The sequence below is a fragment of the Phasianus colchicus genome, chromosome 8 (genome assembly GCF_987193195.1).
Source record: "Phasianus colchicus chromosome 8, bPhaCol1.hap1.1, whole genome shotgun sequence".
Classification (NCBI taxonomy): domain Eukaryota; kingdom Metazoa; phylum Chordata; class Aves; order Galliformes; family Phasianidae; genus Phasianus; species Phasianus colchicus.
Genome location: NC_143443.1, coordinates 12617516 through 12640929, shown reverse-complemented (window position 1 = coordinate 12640929; position 23414 = coordinate 12617516). Strand labels below are relative to the sequence as shown.

General features: G+C 45.4%; 1 protein-coding gene across 1 annotated transcript; it reads left to right on the top strand.

The window, feature by feature from the left end:
• Positions 1 to 923: 923 nt before the first annotated feature.
• Positions 924 to 8145, top strand: PPIF (peptidylprolyl isomerase F). The gene is made up of 6 exons (XM_031602965.2): positions 924 to 1117; positions 2013 to 2043; positions 2974 to 3062; positions 5420 to 5516; positions 6294 to 6369; positions 6804 to 8145. Exons 1-6 carry the CDS (start codon positions 950 to 952, stop codon positions 6937 to 6939), a joined length of 597 nt encoding a protein of 198 aa, XP_031458825.1. The 5' UTR covers positions 924 to 949; the 3' UTR covers positions 6940 to 8145.
• The last annotated feature ends 15269 nt before the right edge of the window (positions 8146 to 23414 follow it).

Below are 23414 nucleotides of genomic sequence, written 5' to 3'. Positions count from 1 at the left end.
TTTGTCTTGCTTATTAAATAATGAGCCCTTTAAGGCCAGAACTGTCTCTTATTATAGGTACACACAAAACCTAATACCCAAGTGCTCATTCTGGTTTCTGCTTCTAGTGGCTCCTACAATTAAAACAACACTAGAAAGAGTGTTTGGGGTTTTTTTACAGTCACCAGAGAATAAGCAGATTGATGGATTGACAGCTAGGTGAACTGAACTATTTTTCAAAATGGACTTGTGGCTGAGAGGATAAAAGGCAACTAGAAATGCATGCTTGTTGGGCTACTGTTAAACAAACCCACAATAAATCACCTTATGGCAGCCGGTACTCATTGTCCAAAAAGCAGGAGATGATGTGCAGTTTCACGTGCAGTAGGAGCTCTTCCCTGTGCGCGTGCTTCCCTGGGCTGCAGGAAACCATCCGCTGCTCGGCTGCTCCTGCTGTCACTGCAGCGGAGCTGCAGAGAAACTCTCGCCGCCTCACCAGCAGCGCTCGGCCTGGCATGGGCGCTTGTGAATCTTGGGGACAGGTATATTCTTTTTGTCTGTTACAGATACAGACACGGATACATTTCCTAAAGCCCATACTGCTTCTATTTCCCTTAGTAATCTCCCTTAAAGCCCACGGCAGCGAACACAGTGACACCGGGCACAACTCAGAGTCCTGCAAGTCGCTGTTCACCTCGCTTGCCCGATCTATTGCTTAGAATAGGTTACTCCTCTGTTACATGCTGCACCTACTGTAAGCATCACCCGGCATTTCTCATGACGAAGCCAGACGCGCGTCTAAAGACGCCCCGCCCCGCCGGCCCCGGCTCGCAGCCCGCAGCCGGATGACCGCACGGCGGCTGCGCGCGGACAGCCAATAGCCGCGGCGGCCCCAGCGGCGCTGCCGAGCCGATAAAAGGCGGGGGCGGGACCGCCGGCTTCGTACGGCCGTGCTGCCGCCCGCGTGCCGATGCTGGCGTTGAGCGCCGCCCGCCGCCTGCTGCGCCCGCCGGGGCTCGCCTGCGCGCGAGCGGCCGGAGCCCGCGGCTGCAGCTCGGACGGAGCGGGCCCGCGCAACCCGCTGGTGTATCTGGACGTGGGCGCCGACAACCAGCCGCTGGGGCGCGTGGTGCTGGAGGTAGGCGGGGCGGGGAGCGCGGCGGCGGCCGGCGTGGCGGGCCGCAAGGTCACGGGAGGGCGGGGAAGCGGCGGGAGCTCGGATCCGAGCGCGGGGAGGGGGCGAGGGGCCGCTCCGGGCTCCGCTTTCACACCGCGGGTCGCGGTGCCCGAGGACGTGCCAAGGGCGCAGCTGGGCTCGGCCGTGCGGTGGCTTTGCCCCCTGTGTCCCTGCGTGCTTACAGAGACCGCGGTGTGCTCCGTAAGGATGTCTCCGAAATGATTTGGTGCTTGGCCGGAGCCCAGCTCCTTCTTCATCCTGGGAAATGTTGATGTATGTGTTAATTGCACACAGACGTTTGAGATGGTCAGAGGTAAAAGTCCCGCTGTGCAAGTTCCTTCTTCATCTGTAAGATTTAGTAATGTCTGGGTGCTTTTGTGTGCCCTGTATGCCATCTTGATCTGATGTTGCTTTTTCTAGGTGGCACGTAGTGCTTGTATTTAGGATTAGTAAAAAGAGGTGTAGCAATCACAGGAGTTCCTGTCGTGAGTCAGATTTGATAAGCATTTTCTGTTCTTCTTTTTCCTTTCTGTAAGGCTTCACAGATGGCAGTGTGCTAGGGAGAGCTTACTGCTCTGGTTCTACCAATGGGGCTTTTGTCCCTGGGGTCTGTCGTAGCTTCCTCCTGATGTTTCTGTTTTCAGGGCTGTTTTCAGATATTGCTTAAGTCAGTCATCATTAACTTGCCCAAATTTCCATAGCAAAGGATGCCATTTGCTACTGGCTATTACTTGCCCACACTAAGCATTAGGTTTTTGGGTGGCCTGTGTTTTCAAACACCTTGTGTTTGGTTAAAAGGGTTTAGCTGAACCAGCCTGTCACACAGAGCTAACTTCTATTTTATTTTCTCTTACAGCTGAAAGCAGATGTTGTTCCGAAGACAGCAGGTAAGGCAGCATCTTGTGACTTTCATACTTGAAGTGGTAGGAAGAAGAATGTTCTGTTGCTTTATGGAACCCACTTCTATTATCCTTCTCCATTTGTTAAATAGGAAAATACACACTCAACTTTATCAGACAGTGCTATGAGTGGGGTTATAATCTTCTGCTATTTCAAATAGTCACTGTGTGCTTACAAAATAAAACAGTACGCTCCATGTTAGGCTATCAGTGGTGAATAAATGTTTCAAGACAAATTGCTTCCTATTAAAATCAAACCACAAAAGAAATAGGTAAGGGTAGGTGTACGGGATGGTGTCCCTTGCATTTTGGTTCTCAGGCATTATACAGGGGTTTGTCCTCATTGGCATTAGTTGACTGTAGAATCATAGAACAGCTTGTGTTGAAAGCAACCTCAAAGATCATCAAATTCCAACCCCCCTGCCACAGGCAGGGTTGCAACTCCTGGGTCACTTATCCATGTGCATTAGATCAGCGTGTCCAGGTTACAAAGTTCATGTGTTTTCCCAGGTGCTTCCTACCTCATCTGCTTATTTCATGGTTCTGAAAACTTTTTTCAGTTCCCAGTGGATTAATTGTCTAAAAAAAAAAAAGTGCCATCTGTACGATTAATGCAGAGAGCAAAGGGATAAGGTGTAAGAAATGAAACCTTTGATTCCAGAGTGGGGCTTAGGACTATACTTAAGATACGGCAGTAAATAAAAGAGCAGTGTGGGGGGAGAACTGTGTTTGTAGCCTGCTCTGAGGCAAACTTTAGGCTTTGTATCTGTAGCTATGCAGCAAAGGATTTTTGAGGGTGAAAATGATCATTGCAATAATACTGCCTTTTTTGGTTCATGAACTTTGGAACTAGTCAGCTGTGTTTGATTCTGTTGTATCATGTATGGGTAACAATGTTTTATGTGTTGTTTTTTCTAGAGAACTTCAGAGCGCTTTGTACTGGTGAAAAAGGATTTGGTTATAAAGGATCCACCTTTCACAGAGTTATTCCTTCATTTATGTGCCAGGTAATGTTTACCATTTGGTTTTACTTCTGCTTCTAATGTTATCTGTATGCTATTGCTGTATTTTTAGAACCAGTGATACCAGTGGTAACATTTTAAGTGTCCCTGCTCTCACTTTTGCTTACTGCATTTCTGGTCTTGCTGTGGCAGCTGCTTGGCATATGTTTTGTACAAATAAATGTGAATTCTGTATAGATTCACTTTAAAAGAGAAAAAGCAACTTTGCTTAAGGCTTCATGCTTTTATAACAGTGTACTTAAGGTGAGGCACACCTGGTGACTGGCACTTGTTTGGGAGAACTGTTTATGAGTAGAATGACAAGCAGTCTTACCTCTGAAGCCAGTTTAGAGAATAGTGTGTGCAATCTTAGTGGGTTAATTTGTTCACAGTAAACATTGTGCTTCAGGGGAAAAAATAGGGAGGGGGGATGGAGTAGAAAGTGTTGGGATAAATTTGGGGTGGCACACCTAAAGTAGGTTGTGTTTTGATTAAAAAAAAATATATATATATCTTTCAAAATTCTGAAATAAAACCCATATTAACTTTTTTTTTTAAAAAAAAAGCCTTTTTGGAAGCCCTTTTCTTACTGCATTCTGCTGCTATAGTGCACTGGATTGTATAATTCCTGGTATTCCTCTCTTCCCTTGGGAGAAGCTCCATTTCAACAGTATTGTGTTGTAGAATGAAAACAACTGGAAATCAAATGGGCTTTCTGTATTGATGGCTGTGGTGGTCCCTCATTCTTGTTTGGTTATTTAGGTGTTGTTGGTTTTTTTTTTGTAACAGACAGTTCTTTGAACAAGAAGTCCTCATCTTATGACCCATTTATACCTAAGAAGGTGGGCAGGTGTGCTGTAAAAAATGTAATATCTTGCCTTTAAAATGCAAATTAGCTTTTGCGGTGATAAACTGACAAAATTTAGCAGTCTTGCTGAGGTCATAAAACAGAAATCCTATCCTCAGTTGTACCACTAATTTGTGAAGTTAGTATAATTTGGTCTTACTTGTCTACTTTGTTTGCACAAATGGACCTGAAATGAGGACATAGGTGGCTGATGATACCATGAGATGACGACTTAACATCTGGGAAGTACTCGGTAGTCACTACAGAAGTGAAATATTGTCAAGGGTTACAATGATTTTTAAGATGAACCAATCCATAGGCCTTTCCACTTACTGAGATGGGGTGTTGATGTGAGTCAGGCGGTCACTATGCCTAATTAGAGTCCGTCATATCCAGGTGATGGCTATGACTTGTAATTAAGATGCCTCCTTACAGCACATGATACGCAAAGCATGCTTCTGGGATTGCATACAAGGTTACTGTCAGAAGAGATTGCTCAAGGTGAGAACACGAAGATGAGTATCACGTGCAGTGTTTGTTGCATGGCTGCTATGTGCCAGCACAGTGGTTTCTGGGAGCAGAGCCAGCGAGTTGTTGTGCACAGTGCTCAGGAGCTGCCTTTGAGAGTTGCTGTGGTAGGGTTCTGGTTTAGGCTTTTAGTTTTCATGTGTAATCTAAGGGAGGTGGCCACATGCATGCCAGCAAGCACATGCAGCTGAGGAAGTGTGGAGTACCTTGGATGTAGCATGGGATAATGATGTAGATGAGAACCTACAATGATGGTTTCTGCTTTCCTGAAGAAAAACGTATGGTATAGAGGTCTGATTTGTAGCTTGTTCTTGTAAGGAATAGCCTGTTCTATTATATCTTCAAAAAAATATATACAAAAGTTCTGGATTATGACTCTCAGAGATTCTGAATGTTTTTCAGTTATCTGTCAGTTCATCTATAGGTTTGTGCATGACCATCCAATTCTGTGCTGCAAAGTCAGCACTTACAGGTGCTGTGCCTGCTGAGTGGGAGCCCAGGTGGCTGCATGCTGCTGCTTTGCCAGCTCTCAGCCCTTACATGAGAAGAGCTGTTAAAGGTGAATAGTGATGACAGATCTTAGGAGTAAGAACTTTTTTTTAAAAGGGGGATGGGGATAAAATTCTCCTTGTGTGCTTGTGGCTATGCATTTTGATGTAATGTATTTGCTTGAGGGCCTTTTAGTTCTTAAAAGTACTACTGAATTTCTTTCAATATGTTTGGGAATAAGAATGGTAATACAGGAAGATTGTCTTAAGAGTTAGGGATGTCAGCTGGAGAATATTAATGATATCTAGAGCAGAAATTTGCTTTTAGTTTATTTCTTCATCTAGTTATATGATTTTAAATCTTCACATGAACTTACTTTGGAAAATCTGATGTTTTTATTCCTTCTACCGTAGAGCAGATGAGTATACTTTGACAGCAGTACTTCTGGTGTAAAATAACACTTGTGTGCTAGTAATGTTAATACCTATTTCTTTTTCAGGGTGGTGACTTTACAAACCATAATGGAACTGGAGGAAAATCAATTTATGGCAGTAGATTTCCGGATGAAAACTTTGTACTTAAGCACGTAGGACCTGGTAAATAAACATTTTTCTCTTCTGGTTACTGTAACCTTTGATGCATTGTTCTTAGAAATAAACTTTTTGGGGGAAAAAAAAAAGCTTCTTTAGATATTTGGTGCATGTGAGAGTTACTGAAATATTACTGATTACATTATTGTCCCTGACATGTATGTGTATGAACATGTTAGCCTGTAATAGGTGATATTGCTCCTTATATGACATAACTGTGAAAAATATATCTGTGGATTTTTAGTATTTTACTTAAATTCTACAAAGGTGAAAATACTGCTTTTTATTTCCTCTTTTTAAAATTTTCTCTTTTGTAAGTCTTGACTTAATTTTTACTCAGGTGGTTACTATAAAAGTAAAATCAATCTGGGACTTCTGTCTACTATAATACAAGTACATCCTTTAAGCTTAAATAAAATCCAGAAAAAAAGGGAAACCTATGCATAAACATATCTGATTAAAGGTTAAGTATCTTCTTTGGATGGTTATGTCCTTAGTACAAGGAACTACTGCTACAGTTGAACCACAGTAGAAGTTAGCTGATATTAATTAAAATATAAGGCTTGCTCAAATAAATATTACTACAGTTCTTGCTGTGGCAGGAAGAGAGGTTGGGCTGGAGGGAAAAGCTAAAGACAAGAGGTTGACATTAGAAATAATTTAGAAATCATTTGGAGACCATCATGTGTGTCTTCTGTCCATTATTAGTCTAAACTTGTAGAGGGGAATGGTCATTTCTATGACAGCCTTCTTATACTGATCTAAAACCTGCTTCTGTTCCAGGTGTTCTCTCAATGGCCAATGCAGGACCCAACACAAACGGATCTCAGTTCTTCATCTGCACTGCAAAAACAGACTGGTATGTTTTTAGCCTAGCATATTAACCTGATGAATCGATGCCTGGATCCATAGGTGTTGTAGTTATTTTTGGCTGTGGTTTAGTTTATCCATTACTTATGGAAAATAAACAGCTTTGTGTAACTTGGGTGCTCAGTCTGGCCTACCTCACTGTTATCCTTGACATATTGTAGTTGAAAATACAGCAGCCTTACTTTCTTCTGTGCTCTGGAGTAGACTGAAAGTTTTAAGTTAGAGTCTCAGCAAGATAAGGCCTTGGTCTCTTGTAACATATCTAAAACCCATAGCTAAATGGTTTTCTTGTCACTAGAAGTGCAGTTGTTTCTTTCCAATAATTGGAGTAGATCAGCAGGTGACAGCTATGCAGGTCTGCTTACATCCCTTCACTGAGCTGTATGTTGCTGAGTAAACATGCCTTTGTTATTTCTCTTCCAGGCTGGATGGAAAACACGTTGTTTTTGGGCACGTAAAGGAAGGAATGGATGTTGTGAAAAAAATTGAGAGCTTTGGTTCCAAGAATGGAAAGCCTTCCAAAAAGATTGTTATTACTGACTGTGGCCAACTGTCATAGCCTTTTGCTCTGCTGTTAAGGACAACTTCAATGCTGTGAAGAATGAATCATAAACATTTCTGATCCCATGAGTAGCAATATGAAGCCATATTTTCTATTTAACTTGGTCCTACTTTTATACTTGTATTGAATAATATGAATTAAAAGTGTAAAATGTGTATGAACTGAGGTATTGTGGTAGTCACAGCTGTGCTGACTTGTCAGAGTCCTACTGTGTTCTGAAAGAAGTAGCACAGTCTGCCTGTCCTGCTGATAACATTCTTAATATGTGAGTGCTTTAGGTACTAGAGTTGGTGGTGGGGCTGATAATTCAGTGCTCTGTAACTGAGGGGTAAATAAAAGCTAAATTGTGAAATAGCATGTTTCCTTCAGTTCTAGTAACCCCTTTCTGTTCTGTCTCGCCATCATTCAGAAAAATGGTACTAACTGGTGTTATCAGGGATAACTGCAGCAATTATGTCACGCATTTTCTTTGTGTCTCAAGATGATCCAGTAGAACTATTAATGTATGGTTGTGGGTTTTTTAATTAAACGTTAAATCTATTTTTGTAGTCTAATCACTGTTTAAAAAATGATCGATTCCTTACTTGCTTCAGCAGAGCAGTGTGGATTCTGGGTTGAGTAGCAGCCTGCTTCCAGAGCTTTACCTGTGCAATAAGACCACAAATGTGCCAGAAGATTGTGGGACAGTGAACTTGCTTGAAGTACAGTTCTTCTGAGGCCCAATCATGTAATGAATGCAGCACAGTTCTCAAGAGATGGGCTATTTTTGCACTTGGAGGACATAAACAAGAGTGTAGTGCGCTTATTTGTGTGAGCAATGGGCTCTATTGCTATTTTTCTGTTATTCTGGTCCTGCGAGGTCAGCCTGCCCTTGATATTTCTTTTTGTTGTGGCTTCTTCTCATCCATCAGCAGGAGTCAGAATTGGTCACCATGGAATTGCATGGCCAGTGGGTACAGCAAAATTGTTGTGGTTGATGCATGAGAAGGAAAGAATTTAGCTGATCAGATTCAGTTTCATTTGTAGAAACTGGTGTGTTTTTATGTGGAATCCTTGAGCAGTAACAAATGTTGGAACCTCGCAGTACTGCTTCTAGAATTGCTGAAGTTGTAAGCTTTCCATGCTTGGGGGGAAAGCATTTGGCTGGTTTTATGTGACCATCTTCTGCTGAAGAGAAAAATAAAATGTGATAGCTCTGTTCAACTGTGAATTTACTTCCACTGCATTCTGCTACCCATGTGGGTTTTAAAGTAATTTGCACTGCAGTTTTTTCCTACTTGGAGCTGCATTCTTGTGTATACATAGGAGTGTAATCTTACAGGAGAGTGTGATTTATGAGCTTCCCTTCACTAGAGCTGTTTCATCTTTGTATCATTTTTGATTTTTATTGTTTTGGTTTCTTATAACAATTGTGTTCTCAATTTGTATATAAAAACTAATTTAAATATAGTTCTGCTACAAAAGGAAAAAATAAGTTGTTTCTTTCTTAAATAAGACTGTACTCTTATTTGAAAGTAGAAAATGTGGTGCTGAATTTTGGTGTGTATACATGGGCTTCATTTAGAAAAGAATCATAGAATCTTTTCATTTAGAAGGGACCTTTAGAACTGCCTCCTAGTCCAACACCTCTGCAGTGAACAGGGACACCTACAGCTGGATCAGGTGCTTAGAGCTCCATCCAGCCTGACCTTGGATGGAGCACGGGGCCTCCTACCTCCTCTGGGCAATTTGTGCTGGTGTCTCACCACTCCTATAAAGAACTAAAGTCTCAATCTCTCTTCTGGATTCAAGGCAAAATGGCTTCAAACTAGCAGGCACTAGAGCTTTCCGAGTTGCTTCATCATTTCCTGGGAACCCTCGGATGTCACCAGCAGCCTGGAGGGCAGTGGTTTCTCCCTTGGCGGTGCTGCCCCATCTCTGGATGGGTGTGCAGGTGGCGGCTGGAGTGGGCGCTGGAGGCTGCTTTTTTACTGCTAAGACCTCTACCTCGCGGCGTTGTTAGGGACAGAGAAAGGCTTTAAGGACGTGTGTTTCAAGTGTAAAAGGATACAATGCCCGAAGTGACTTTTGAAATCAACTGGGATGTTAAATTCCCGCAGACCGCCTATTTCCCTTGTGTTCTAACGAGCGACAAGGCGGGAGGCGAAGCGCGATGTGACCGCGGGGTGGCGCTGCTGCCCGCCGGCGGGGTCGGGCGGTCCGGAGGCGGGCGCTGGGCTGCGGCCCGCGGGGCGGGCGGGTCGTGGTGCGCGGGGTGGAGGGGGCGCGGGGAGCAGCGCCCGGAGCCAGGGAGTGCCAACAGATGCGCGCCAAAAAGCCGAGTTTGTATTGCGGAGTTTTTCCAGCAAACTCACAAATGTTTTTGTTTAGTCTCGTGTTTTAATTATGTCCCAGACTCTGCTTACATAGGTTGCTTTCATTGGTGCTGGGCTGGGGCTGTGTTGTTTGCGTTTGTAACGTTCAAATACTTGGAAGAAGTGGCATCGGAGGTACCAAATACCGTTCCCTGCTGCAGTGCGTGCACCGCCTGTGGCAATGTATCCACAGAGCATGGAGGATGATATTGAAATGTGCACAGATCCGTTGTCCCTGAAAAGGCCACATCAAGTGATGCTGTGCTGCAGGCTGAAGGCTTGTGGCTGCACACACCTTCCCTCCTGGCAGTCAGGTCTGGGGAGTGTGGCGTCGTCCATTGGCAGCTTCTGTCTGCAGTGTCGGCAGTGAAGATGTCCCGGGACTCCGCTGGAAATGAAATACTGCTGATGGTTTTGACCTGAGTTCAGTGTAAGTGTATCAGAGGTCAGTGCTGACTGAGTTGCTTGTTATTTGTTAAGAGGTTCAGCGAACGAGAACTTAGAATTAGGTCATCATTGGGACTGATGAAGTTAGAGCAGGACGGAGGAAAGCCCAGCAGCACAGTGACCCCTCCCTCAAGAAGGCAGCAGTACACTCAGGTCACCAGCGCTCTGTTGGAGAGCGGTGTAAATGGGCAGGGAACCGGGCTTCAAGCCTGCAGCCATAGCCCCAGCCATGCGTCCCCACTGGGTGGACAGCTAGCTCTCCACCTGGTTTGGTAACGTGCCCTGTGCTTTACTGGGCATGAGCCCACTGCTGCTGAGTGGCACTTTGAAGCCCAGCTCTGCTGCGGAGCAGTGGGATCATGCATTGGGCTCCTGCTGTGCTGCCTGGCACTGGGCGCTGTGTTTCTTCTGGCATTCCTTGGCTCCAGCTGAGGGAGGGGAGTGGTGGGTGGATCCAGAAGCTGCAGTGTGGCTCTGGTGATCATTGACTGTAACCACCCAAAAGACAGCTTGGATGAACTATCACTTTTTTTTACTAGCCAGAACAACAAAGGAAAAAGAGCATGTATCAGAAGGAAAAAAAAATGACTGTGTCTTTAAAACAGGGTCAGGGAGAAGTTAAAAATGTGCAGATACAGAGCTTTGTGGGGGGGGAAACTCTGTCACCATTCTTGTTTTCACTCACCTCCTACTTACATCTGGGAAGGTGGGCAGAGCAGCTGCTGAAATTACCAGGTGGAAATCGCTTTTAGCAGTCGCAAGTATGGGGTGCTTTTCCTGCTCACTCTGGCCTCACCCCCAGCACACCCTCATGATGTGGGGCCAAATGCCACCCATCCATCTGTCTGTCCATCCTTTCTTCTGTTCCATCCGTCTGAGCCATGCCCGGCAACCAGGAGCTGCTCCCCTGGGATCCAAGGCAGGAGGAGGCAGCAGCTGCGCGGTTCAGCTCTGCTGCAGCCATAAATTTTGCATTAGCACTAAACAGTGCTCACTCCAAGTGATGCAGTGCCTTGGATTCTTTTTCTGCCTGCCAAAAGTCAGTGTTTGGTTGGGATTTTATTTTTTTGGAAGAGGCTTTGCTATTAACTTGATGGTTGCCAAGGCCAAACAAAGTGCAAAGTGTCCTTGGAGAAAGCTACGTGATTCTGTGCATTAAAATCTGGGGGATGCCAACACACGAGCTCAGCCTTGCAATGTCACGTGGCTTGCTTGTGCTGCCAGCACCCTATAAAAGCTTTGCTGAATTTTTAAAGGACATTCCCATGCTTAAACTGTAGAGGTTGAAGCTCTGCCTTCTTTGTCCTGCTTGTTGCATGGGACTGTCCAGCCCGTGGCTGGCCCAGCAGGGCCAAGGGGTAGCACCCAGCTGGGAGCCACAGCCGGTACTGCACACTTGTGCCATTGCTCCATGCTGACCCTAACCCTTGGTGCGTCAAGCTGCCACATGCAAATAGCAGTGGGCACTGGGGGGGGGCAGCGTCTCCTGACTCCTCCATGCAGGAATAAAGTCCAGTGCTCTGCTGAATGCTTCCATTTGCTTGCAGAGTGATCAGGATTGCACAGAGCTTGAGAGCTTAACACAGCAGGGGAAGAAGGGGAGATGGCTGCAGGGCCAGCTGCTCAGTGGTGGCTGCTGCTCTAGCACAGTGCCCACGGGGTCAAGGCAAAACTGCTCATTTTTCCAGCACTGTCATCTGGTTTCCCTCACAGCTGCTCTGAGTTGTGCTGCCCTGGATTTGGAAAACAGTGCTCGTGCACACAGACACGGGAACACACAGTGAAGGTAAATAAGATGCTCTTTTTAGTTGCAAGGATGACTTCATTTCCGGGGTGAGCTGGAGGATTACTTGTGGTTAGAAACAGAAAGCACAGAAATTGTTTTGGAACAGTAGTGGAGATAATTATGTCTTCCTCTTCTCCACCTTTCCAGCACTCCTTCTTTCATGATGAAAGGAAATGTTTTTTTTTCCTCTTCACAATACTATGAAAGAATTTTCCAGAGCCCATCCTGATTCAGTGGCTTCCAGCAGACTATGGCCCTGCTTGGGATCCTGCAGCTTGCAGACCCCATGCTGCCCCACGCTTTACAGCCAGAATGTCAGAAGCATGACGTTCAATGTGTGCAGCCAGCTCTTCTCCATCAGTTGCAGTCCCATTCCTGGAGCACTTCCAGCAGCCCCACAGCTCTGTCCAGCTGCGGGTGATGGCTTCACTCCCATTTAATTGCTGCCCCAGCTAATGAGCTGGCTGCCACCTCCCACAGGTGATCCTGAAGGTGCTGAGGAGTGGCAGAGTAAGGGAGGGATGTCGCCTGCTCCCAGGGTCCCGTCCCAGCTGTCGCAGCAGCATCCTGCAGCTGGCAGCAGCTTTACCTATTCTTTGCGCTTTCTGTTTTCTTTGCTTTCGAAACTGAAAAAGCTCTCAGTGGGACCTTGCAGCTGCAGACATTATTATCCCAGCCAGAACTCAGTTCCTTTTCTTCCTCTTTTCAGGCATTTGGAGCACCAGCCCGTGCCAGCTTCCTCAGCCCAGAAGCTGTCTCAGTTTCTCAGGAACGAAGCTGAATGGAGTTTTTCAATGGCTTCAGTAGCAGCTTGCAGATAACAGAAATTTGTTCCATGTTGTTCTTTGCGAGCAGAGTCCCTGACAGAGTAGTCTTAACTCTCTATCAAGGAGTCAAAGAGTTAAAATAATATTGCCCCAATGTGTCATTGCTGACTAAGGTCCTGGGTTTAACAAGACCCTAAATTGTTCATGTTCTAATGATGTAATTTGTTATCCCAAATTTCCCCCTATTTTGTCATTAGAGTGCCCGTCTCTAAGGTTGTAACTTTAACACAAATTCTTCACTCGAAATCAGCCACAATTGTGTGTCTGGGTGATAAACTAGTAGCAGCTCTGGTCTCACCTGCTTGATGCGGTCCCGTGGTCGCTGCCTTTCCACGGAGCCGAATGCTGGCCCTGCACTCGGCTCACTGGCTGGCCACAAAATTCAGCCAGGTAGGTGGGATATGTTGGAAGAGGGCAGTGGTCCTCAAGGGAAAAAGAGCAGGAAAATCACTTCTGTGTTCTTCAGGTTGATACAGATCTTATCTAATGAGTGACATTTTTCTTATATTCCAATCCAGTGTGATTTATTAGGACAAGAGTATTTCCTGCTGGGGATATACTTAATTTACAACCAGTTATTTCTTTTCTTGTTTTCTTTTGTGGGTTTTTTGTTTGTTTGTTTGGTTTTTTTTTGTGGTCTTGTAGCCAGGTTTCTCAGAGCTGGAGGACCAACACCAAGGTGGCTTCATTGCCTCCAGCAGACCATCAGCAAAAGTGAGCACAGCTGACATGGAAAGATGGAAAATGGAGGGAAACAGGCTATGGAGCAGAGAGAATAAAAACAAGAATATAAGCTAAGTCCTTTACTTTTGGAAACTTTCCAACAACCTCTAATACGCATATATGCATTAGTGAGATATCCTGCCTTGCAGAATGAACTATATGATATTACATCTTAGCCCTCCACATTTTCAAGTTCCTTGCCCTTTATTACAGCCACTGGTTTATTAAAACTAGACATGGACCTAGATCAAACCTCGGCATGAAACTGACTGAATGTCTGCCTCTGAAGCCTACAGCTAGCTACAACTGCTCTCTAATGCTTAAAATAACGCTTAACCCAATGATACACCCAAGTGCTTCTCATCCCTTTTCTCTTTGCTCTCCCTGAACAACGTTCCATGTGCCTGGATGTGCGGGAGCTGACAGCGTGCAAAACTCCCTGCCCACTAATGCTCCTGGTGTGGTGGGCAGTGTCTGAGGAGCCACATTCCATGCTATGAAGCATGATCGATGGTGAGTCTGAAAGGGTACTGCATCTGACTTGTTTTGAAGTCTGTTCATGTGACCTGTTCTGCTTCCAGGACTAGCTGGCAGTTAATTTCCTCTTGCTTTTTTCCAAAACGTCCTTCCCATGTCCTTTTATTTTATGGTCTTCACTAAGGAATGTTGTCCTCTGGATCATTTTTATTGGCTTTGCTTTTTAATAATCAGCATTTGTGTTTTAATGCAGTAGGGTTTTTTTTGGTAACAAAATTCATAGCTTAGAAAGAAATCAAAGCAGCCTTTCATTTCCTCAGATAGATCTGAAATGTGATTACTTTTGTAAGTTGTAAATAAAGAGCTGGTAACTGACGCTTAATGGGATGCACTCCCAGCATGTTTTCAGCATCCACTGATAGGAAAACTGCTGAGTTGGCGCATCGGGCCACTTCGTGCTGCTCTTTTCACTCCCGGGTCCATCCAGGCTGCTTCCCTGATGGCTTCTGCCAGAGGGTTTTTTATCCCCATAATCTGCCCTGGCAGTTCAGCACAGGGAGATTCATGGGGGGCAGTAACTCCTATTGGACAACAAAAAGCTGTAAGAACCATCTTCCTGATGACAGTGGGTGAGGGCCCAGCAGAAGGAGTGAGTTTGAGACAATTTTGGTAACGGAAAAAGAATTCTAGTATTTAAAATCAAATTATTTTCCTCCCTGACTGGCAGTCAGGTTGGAAGCAAGTCTAAGTCCCTGAGGCCACGCACTCCTCACCCCCCAGTGAGGCCCTCCCCTGGGCCGCCTGTCCTGCATCCTGAGCTGTGAGGCTGGGCCCTGTTAGAGGGATCCTTGGAATGGCCAGGCTGTGAGGCAGCAAGACCTCGAGGAACTCAGCTGTGCGTGGCCGCTCCCTGTGAGCTCACGCTGTCGGGCTGCCAGCAGCACTGGGGCTGGCTTCTGTCACACCATCACAGCAGGGAGGGTCCAGGGAGGCTCCCAGCCCAAGGGGACCTTCGCAAGGACCCGGAGGACCTGGAGGTACTGAGGCGTGCACAGGCTGACGTGGTCCCTGCACGCGTGGCTCGCTCAGTGCTCCCAGAAAGTGTACAGAGCACAGCAGCAGCAGCATCCAAACTTGTGACACCAAATCCTGTAGCTTAGCTCCAGCCCAGCCACTGGGGGAAAGCAGCCCTCCTGAAGTAGTCATCACATGGGCAGTGAGGGGTGGGAGTCAGTGGTGTGTCACAGGGACTAGGACTAAAGAAGGGCTGGAAGTGAAGGGACTGAGTGACTGAATTACACTGTGTGAGTGGAATGTGGGAGAAAATGCCAGGTACGTAACTCACCGTATGAAAGCACTAAAAGAAACAACACCTGAAAATTGAGGCATGAAAATTCATTCAGGAAATGAGAACCAACGCCTGAGCAGTGAGGATGATGAGTATTGGACCAAGCTACCAATTTATGTGAGTCTTCCAGTCCAGATGAAAGCATGCCAGAAGTCTTACAAGTCTGAGAGCAACTAGCTGAAACTCAGTGCCTTGTAGCATGCAGGCTGTCAGGCTGGATGCTTTCATGTTCCTTTTGGCCTCAGACTATATGAAAAATGAAGAAACCAAAAGCCTCTTTCCTGATCTGAATCTTGCCTCGCCAGGACTCCTTATCATTTCTTTCTATTCTTGTTCTCAATCTGATCTTGGAGGAGTTACTTTCTCTGTCCTATTAGAAGTCTCTCTCTCTCACTCTGCTTTTAGTAGATAAAAACTGGGGATTTTGAAGGTCCTGAAGGAAGTCAGACTCCCAGCTTCAACTGAATTCAAAGGGAACTGGGTGCCAAATTCAGAGCTCTTGTGAAAGTTCCAACCCAGAGCCCTGAAATTCAGAGTAGCTTTTGAAAACCTTGTAAAAAGCAAGCTTGCTGATAGTGGGCTGTCTCAAGTTTTATTCCTTACTCTTATGCATTTTTCTGATGGGGGGGCTCTATAAATATGCACAATGATGATGCGAAATAGAGTAAATGTCTGGCTGTTGCGTATGAATTTTCTGCAGTGAAAATCACCAAAGTTATTTTACTGGCTGGTTATCTCAAAGCAGCAAGTATCCAGACGGTTGTCTCCAACTGTTGTTATTAAATTCAGCAGGAAATCCATCCTGTCCAGAAGAATTATGAGTTTCCATTGCTCCTGGAGATGTCCGGAGATGTTAGTGTGCATATGCTCGTGTTGCACAAGCAGCCAGCAGTGTGTGGGGCTGGGTTTTGATCTCATCCTGAGCTGGGGGAGCTGGGTTGGAGCTGTAAAACTGATGTCAGTGTCTAGCCTGGGGGTTTATTTAAGAAAGCAAGCCTTCCAAAACACCCTGATCACTCCAGCTATAAATATGTTTCACATCACAGGGCAGGATTTGAAATTAGTGGTTCAGCATCCCATAGCGGGGCCCGGATGCCGTCAGTGGCAGCCTTTGCCATTAAGGACTTGGTGTTTGTCAGCTATTTCTGCTCAGAGGTGTGTGAGATACCACAGTTTCCCCTTTTACTTAAAAGAGGAAATAACTGTGGTGGCAATCTGGTCTTTGTCACTGCTGTAGATGCTAAACTGCAGAGTCCTGGTCCCTTATGTATCCCATAAGGCCCATTGTGGGTGGGACTCATCTAACAGTGGGTCAGGAAGCAGAACCCTGACTGGGGGATTTGCCCTGGCCAGGGGCCTGGAGCAGGTCCTCTCATATGCGGCCATCTGGATGGCTGGGGAGATGCTGCTGCTGCAGTGGCAGCCCCCAGTTGACACAGCTCCCAAATCCCCCCTGCTCTCTGTGGCACAAGACAGTCTGAAGACATCTGTGGCTGTCTCCTCACACATTGTTCCTTGCCCAGTTGACAGAGGACAGGATGGTGGAAGCGACGTGCTCAGCCCTAGAACAACCTCGCAGCATAGCTTTATTTTTCAGGTCGTTTTGATTGCACAAAATGGCAGCTGTTGTCCTGGATAAGCTAGGAAGCCTGTTGGTGTAAGCACACTGCTCAACTATCAGCCTCTGTTTGTTTCACAGGCTGAGACTAGATCTAACGTGATTAGAAAAATCCAGATTTGTCTTTAAAACTTTGATTCATCTCAAAAATCATTGTGTTCTTGGCAAAATATGTAAGTGAGCATCTTTAGAATATCTGCACCAGCCCTGCATTTAACTCACTGTAATACCACAGCCACATATAGCCACTTGGCAAAAGTCTCTTAGAGAAACACAGCAGCACAGAAACATGATGCTGTAGCCTTGAGAAAACAGCAACAGGGCACTGACACTGTTCAGATGTTTGATTTTATAGAAGATACCTCTGAACATGAATCAAATCAGTCTTGGTGAGCATATATACACATAACAGGGTGCATTGCCAGCAATGTGAAATGCCATATACTGCAATGAATAAATGCTGTTGTTGGAAGTATGGAGTGTACCAATGCAACTGGGGCTTTGGAACTTCTGAGGGCCACTCTGGATCCACACCAGCCTGTTCCATCTCAGCCAGAAGGCAGCCTTAGGAGTTGCAGGTAGCATTTCTCCAGTTCCACTGTGGGAGCACAGCAGTGTGCTCAGGATGCAGCCAGCCTGTCAGGCTGTCATGCGTCTATGCCAGCAACAGCACACTGGCAACCACTGTTGTGGCAATGCCTTGCGCAGTGCTTTCTTCTCCTCGTGTCAAGTGTGTATAGATAGGAGTCACTGTATGGTAACTGTTGAGTCACGGCCTGAACCACTGATTGAGCACCTGGGAAAGAACCCAGTCAGCTGTGGGAGCACAGGTGAAGGCAATTCAGCTGTATGACAGTAAGGGGTGGACCTGGCTGCACCTCTCTTAGCCCTCATTTAAGGGCTGACTGCCCCTGAGAAAGGGTCCCTAGTTGGAGATCTTTCCTTTGTGGAGTTTTTCCTGTATGCCTAGATCTTCAGAGAAGGGTGAGCACTTTTCCTTTGTAATACCTTTTCATTGTACTGGTCCCTTTGTCATTACATCTCCTGTATCACCATGCCACTGTGTTGATCTTTCTGACTGTTATAGTCACCGAGTTCTTAAGTCACTTTTTTTCTACCTTCCCCAGTTAGTGTAACCTTAATTCAGGAAGTTTTCTGAGGCTTTGTATGTACAGAACAAAGCTTTTTCATCAGCTTTGGTGCGTTTACAACTTTTCATCGAGAAAGTCAAAAACAGGAGTGTGTTGTCCAGCTTTTTCTGGGGCATAGTGCCCTTACTGCCTCCTCTCACTCTGGAAACTGCATGCCATGTGCATTTCCTGCTTCAGCCCTTCCTAGTGGAGCAGGGCTTTGGCAATTAGTAATGATACTGACATACTGATTTTCAAAGGAGCAGCACTGAAACCTCATACAAGCTAAAAACTCTTCTAGTGATGAGTTCAAGATGGAGAAAGTTCCTTACATGTTGCAGAGTGCCATTCTGGAAGAATTTGAACAGCTGTCCCTTAATATTTCCTATCTTTCAAGTGCAGTGTTTTACTATCTAATGGCTTACTGCTGACAACTCTTGATTATCTGGTGTAGCCAAAGGATTGGGATGGCCAAGACAAAGTAAAAACAAAGATAATATGAAGCATATGGCAATTAAATGCTAAGAAAATAAAGTCAGAGCACTGTGAGAGACCACAGCCCCTGAGCAGCACTGACCTGGGCAAGGGTGGCCACTGAGGACCACATGGTGGAAAAGAGCAGCGGTTCATCCAAGGCCTTTTGCAACTCACTTTGGACTCCCTGTGCTCCCAGTATGATTAATCCACAGCCCAGGTAATCTGCACGAGAACCGGTGATGGCTGCTTGGTTTTCTTTTAACAAAGCTGCGTTGCTTTAATAAAACATTGTGCACTGTATGTGTTACCAATGGTGCTTCAGTGTCAGAGCAGCACAGGAGGATGGAGAGTATTTTGCACTGTTGACTACCTCTTCTTTCCACACTGCAGACACGGGCTTGAATTTGCTCAGTTTGTGATGTTTCCCACCCTGCTCAGCCTGTGATGCGAAGTGCAGACTGCCTTTCCATACCAAACTGCCTGCAAGGGGAGCTCAGTGCAGGTGTATGTGGGAAGTGAGCGGGAATTGGGCCCAGATGTTGCAAGACATCTCCAGCTCCCAGCCAAGCTGCTGGGGGCTGTCAGCACAGCTTGCTGATCACTGGGGAAGTTTATGGGGGAGCCAAACTCCAGAGCAGGCAGCCACACATGGCAGCTTGGCCCAGCTCAGCTCCCACCAGGCTTCAGTATGCTGTTCAGCCACGAGTGTGTGCAACTTTCTGACAGCTCCTCTTGAGCGGCTTTTCTCCAAAATAACCATCCTCGCTCTCTCCCACTGGCAGCGTGACCCTGGAACAAGCGTATCACAGTTTTGGCATGTTTAGGACATGCTACCATAGTACAGCAATATTATGTGGCAAGAACAACATATGTTTTGGAAGGGAGTTCAGTTTATCTTAGCTGCTCCAAATTTACTTGACCTGTTTAATCCGGCTTTCACACTACATCATCTCAGTTGCTGGGATTGCTTTTAGGTCATGCCCCACGCAACATGTGCAGCCAGTTGGCCTTTCATCTATATGTTTAATTGTCCAAAATGGTTTCCATGTGATTAACACAACCCCTCCCCACTGGTGGTAGGCCATGGGTAGGCCAGACTGTGTTGTCCTCCCTTCAGTTGTCAAGTGCAGGGGGGGGGAGGGCCTACAAGGAAGGAATCGTGCTCAGTTGGTGAGCTGGAGAACTTCCTCAGGGACATTATCAGATTGCTCCCTGCCTGGGGGGTACAGACTCCATCACTGGGGGGGGAGAAGGAGGTATTTGCTGTCATCATTACTTCTCCAAGGGAGAGCAGCTCAGCTCTGCCCCTGCCTCATCTCCTGCCAACAGCAACAGCCATTGCCCTGCCCATCAGCCATTCCCTCTGTCCAGCCGAATCACTCTGGAGACATGAGGCAGTGTTGGGTGCTGAAACCTTACAAGGCTTACAGTTGCAGAATACACCCACGTGCCCAGCCTCGAAACTGGTTCCCACCCTGCAGAGAGAGACAGGCCCCCTCAGTTGGGCATTCATGGTGGACCAGATGGGGCTGTGGCTGGGGGCTGCAGAAGTTTCCATGTTTACCAGCTCCAGTCTTGCAGACCCATCTGCTAACTCCATCCAGCGCTTTCTCTCACATGGCAACCAAATGCGCTAAGAAAAGAAATTGAGAAGATCATTTTCACACCTGGCTTACTGACTGCAGGACATTTTTCTCCCGTCACTGCAAAACCATTGCACCGTGCCACTTGTCTTCCCTAACCTTTCAATATTAATGTGGTAAAATGCTTTATAGGGTTGGAAAAACAAAGTTCATCTCTGATAGAAAGGTCTCCTGGAGCAGGAGGGTGCCCTGATGTATACCTCAAATTAACATGGAGATATCCATAGAACTCACGGAAGAAATCAAAGCCAGGGCCCTAGGCTGTAATGCAAGTGCAGGTGGCGGTGCTTAGAGACTAACAGGGCAATCAGGCCCTCAGGCCCCATGTTCTGAAAAGCTTCCCTTTTGGTTCTGTGCTGAACTAAAGATAGGGGCTGTGTGAAGAACAGATGAGCAGTTGTAAGCGTGACTTGACTGTAGAGGTCCTGTGTTGCTTCCTGTGAGTGCAGTGAAATGGCTGTGGTCAGACACCTGCTTCCTTTCCATCTGGAAATGACTGCATTTAAGCACTGGTTAAACCCTGCCTAGCTGGACAACCTGTTTCTTTGTACTCTTCCAACAAACTTCAGGCCCTTCCTAATGCTTTAAAAACAAACAAACAAAACCCCAGTAAATTACTCAACTATAGACCAAATCATTTTATTTAGGCTGGGTAGCACCAGGGAACTTGTTATGCTGCTGATGGTGTGGGGCCAGGGCTGCAGTGGAGTTACTTAAGAGATATGCTGAGGACAATGAGAGGGGACAGCACTTTGTTGCAATACAAACTGATGCTTCTGAAAAACCAGAGTGGCACATAGCAAGTCAGAGGACTTCAGGCTTGAAGTAAAAAACTCACAGAAGACCAATGACTGTGAAATATTAGCAACAGAGGTAGCTGAGAGTGGTAGGAGAAAAAGGGGAGGTAGGAGGCAACTAGATACTTCAAGATTGCAGTTCCAATTATTTCATGTGCAGTCATGTGCAAACTAAGATGAAGGACTTTACTGAGGCTGGTCAATTTTGTAATCTAAACATATATGTCTTAATTTAGTGGCCAAGAAGATTTTAAACAGCTGGGTTTTTCAGAAGATCAGTTTAGTTATAGGGATTTATTTTATTTTATTTTTGACCTGGAGAACAGGAAACAGCTTTGGAGTGAATTAATAGCAGATTTTTGTTTGTTTGTTTTTATTTTTCTTTGTGTATCCCTGAAAAGGATTGGCAGCATGCTAGAGACCAAGTAGTACCTCAGTTTAAAAAAAAAAAAAAAGTGTTTAACTCTTAAGAAAACAATAATATCTGCCAGGAGCAAAAATGAAGTTTATGTGCCCATTACTGTAAAGTTAAATGCTACCAGCTGTATTGTCTACCTTTTCAAAAGGAACTTAGGTGACAAATTTCCCCTACTTTTCATATTTAAAAATCTGTTTTGAAATCTGCCAGGTTTCCTGGTAAGGTGTTGAAGAGAAGATCAGGTTTATGAAGTGTATTAAATTCTGATTTAAAAAAAAAAAAATCTAAGCTATATTTCAAATGTAGAGTCCTCGAGGGAGAAAATCACACATACCTTAGACTGAACTTCACCTTTCCTGGGACTGTAGAGCCTTTTTGAGCCCTTCTTTCTTCTCCTGTTGCACTAAATTCCTGTGAGGAGGCACACAGAGCTCAACATAGGAAGGAAATTGAGGGAGAAAAAGTTCACTTTCTTCTATTGGCTCCACTCATCTCACAAAAGCCTCCAGATGTAACTCCTTTTGTCTGAATATTTCTGTCTGCTTCAGACTGACATTTCCTCTCCTAGTAGAGAGACGGGCAGACATATTTATGGCAGAAAAGATAAACTGTGAAGCATTTCTCCATCCAGGTCTGCATTTGCTTGCACATCTTGTGCTTTCCCTGGAGCCAAATGTGCTTTCATGCATACAGGAGCACTTCAGGATGCCAAGCAGCATGAGAGGCTGCCTGGACATAGAGCTGTACCCCTAGGTTCAAGGATATTGTTTAAGACTTGTGGAGGTGAAATATGGTCATAAGCTAGCCAGCACTCATGGTCAGTTGGGATCTCCCCAACTGGGCAGGATGATATTGCCCAGCATGGATGAAAGCCACCGCTTGGTTACCTCCCACCAAGCTGTGGCATAGCACATAGCACATGGCACAGCCACGGCCAGGAGGAACACCCAAGCCCCCTTTCTTTGCAGGGCTGGTGAGTACCTCGTGCTCGTGGCCTCAAGCCAGGCCTTTCCCAGTTCTTGGCACTGCTGAATAGCAGCTGCAGGGGTCCAGAGGCCAGCACTAGATATTTCCACTCATTTGTTTTTTAAGCCTACGACCTCATCCTTACAAGCTCCATTTACTACACCTTCAGGATCCTGTGAGGTGGGCAAACACCTCTTAGAAATTTTACTTGGCTCAGTAAATTCCTCTGGGCCCCTGGTGAGCCATACGGTGAGCTGACCCTGCCCCACTGCTGGGAGACCCAGAGCAAGTGGCACATCCAGCATGGGGAAATGCAGTGCGTGGACAGGCTTAAAATAACCTTAAACACAGCTAATTGGGGTCAGCTTTTCCAACAAAAGTATCTGCAATTAATTAAGAAAAAAAAAGAAAGAAAGAAAAAACAACACCCCCCACCCACCAAATGAGTTACAGTTGTGCATTATTTGGTTGTATACTATGAATTATGGTGGGATTGTAGTTAGTGCCCTGTCTGTTAACCCAATTGAGCCTGAGTGTGGGTGACTTGCGGGATTTTCTTCCAGAGCGTGAGTGCTGGAAAACCAGAGGGCATTTTGTTAGGAACTGAACAGCTAGACTGAATATTGTGCCACACAAGCAGACCTGCCTATGGAGGAACTAACTGCATGCATACTCTTTTATGATGAAGCAGAACAGATCCTTTCAGGCCAGATCAGTGATCAGATGTGCACCGGCTCCAGTGTCATTTTTCCTACAATAGCTATTAAAACCAGGCAATTAAACGTCTGTTGGCACAGTCTTTGCTCCTGTGCTTTGGGACTTCCTGAGCCAGGGCTGCAGCTCTGCAGTTAATAACCCTTTAAGGATCTTATTTTTTTTTATGTGGTTTTCTAATCGTTTTTGAGCTCATTTCTTCTTTTGAATTAGAACATCCCATGGCTGTGAATTTCTATCTCCTGTGTGAAAACTTTGTTTTAATTGTTATCTCAGATAATTTTATCCAAAATTCTCTGTTTCTGGTAGGGAAGCGCTCTAGAAGCAATGAGTACTTCCTCTCTTCTTCGTGTCATTTATTAAGTTGCAGGCCATGACATCACATTGGTGATCTCTTTTTACAGGAAGAGAAGGCCTAGTGCACAGAGCCTCTTTCCTTTCACTGGTCCTAATTTTTTCAGTTCTGCTTCACCTTTTCAGAGTTTGTGAGTGCAAAATTAATCAGTAATGGAGTGATAAAGGCTATGTAATGATGTTTTCTCTTTGGTTTGTTGCCCTGAATTCCAAATCTTACACTTGCCTCTTTTTTTTTTTTTTTTTTTTGAATGATTATGGTCACTCAGTAAATTATGCAAAACAACTTATTCTTGACAAATACTAGTAAATTAAAACCTATTATTGAATATGCACAATTTGGGGAGTCTTTGCAGTTGTGCATAATTTGTGTTTACCACTGTTGAATTACAG

Coding starts and splice junctions, on each gene's coding strand:
- PPIF (XM_031602965.2), top strand. CDS start 950: ATGCTGGCGTTGAGCGCCGCCCGCCGCCTGCTGCGCCCGCCGGGGCTC. Junction 1,118..2,012: donor TGGGGCGCGTGGTGCTGGAG/GTAGGCGGGGCG, acceptor TTTCTCTTACAG/CTGAAAGCAGATGTTGTTCC. Junction 5,517..6,293: donor ACTTAAGCACGTAGGACCTG/GTAAATAAACAT, acceptor CTTCTGTTCCAG/GTGTTCTCTCAATGGCCAAT.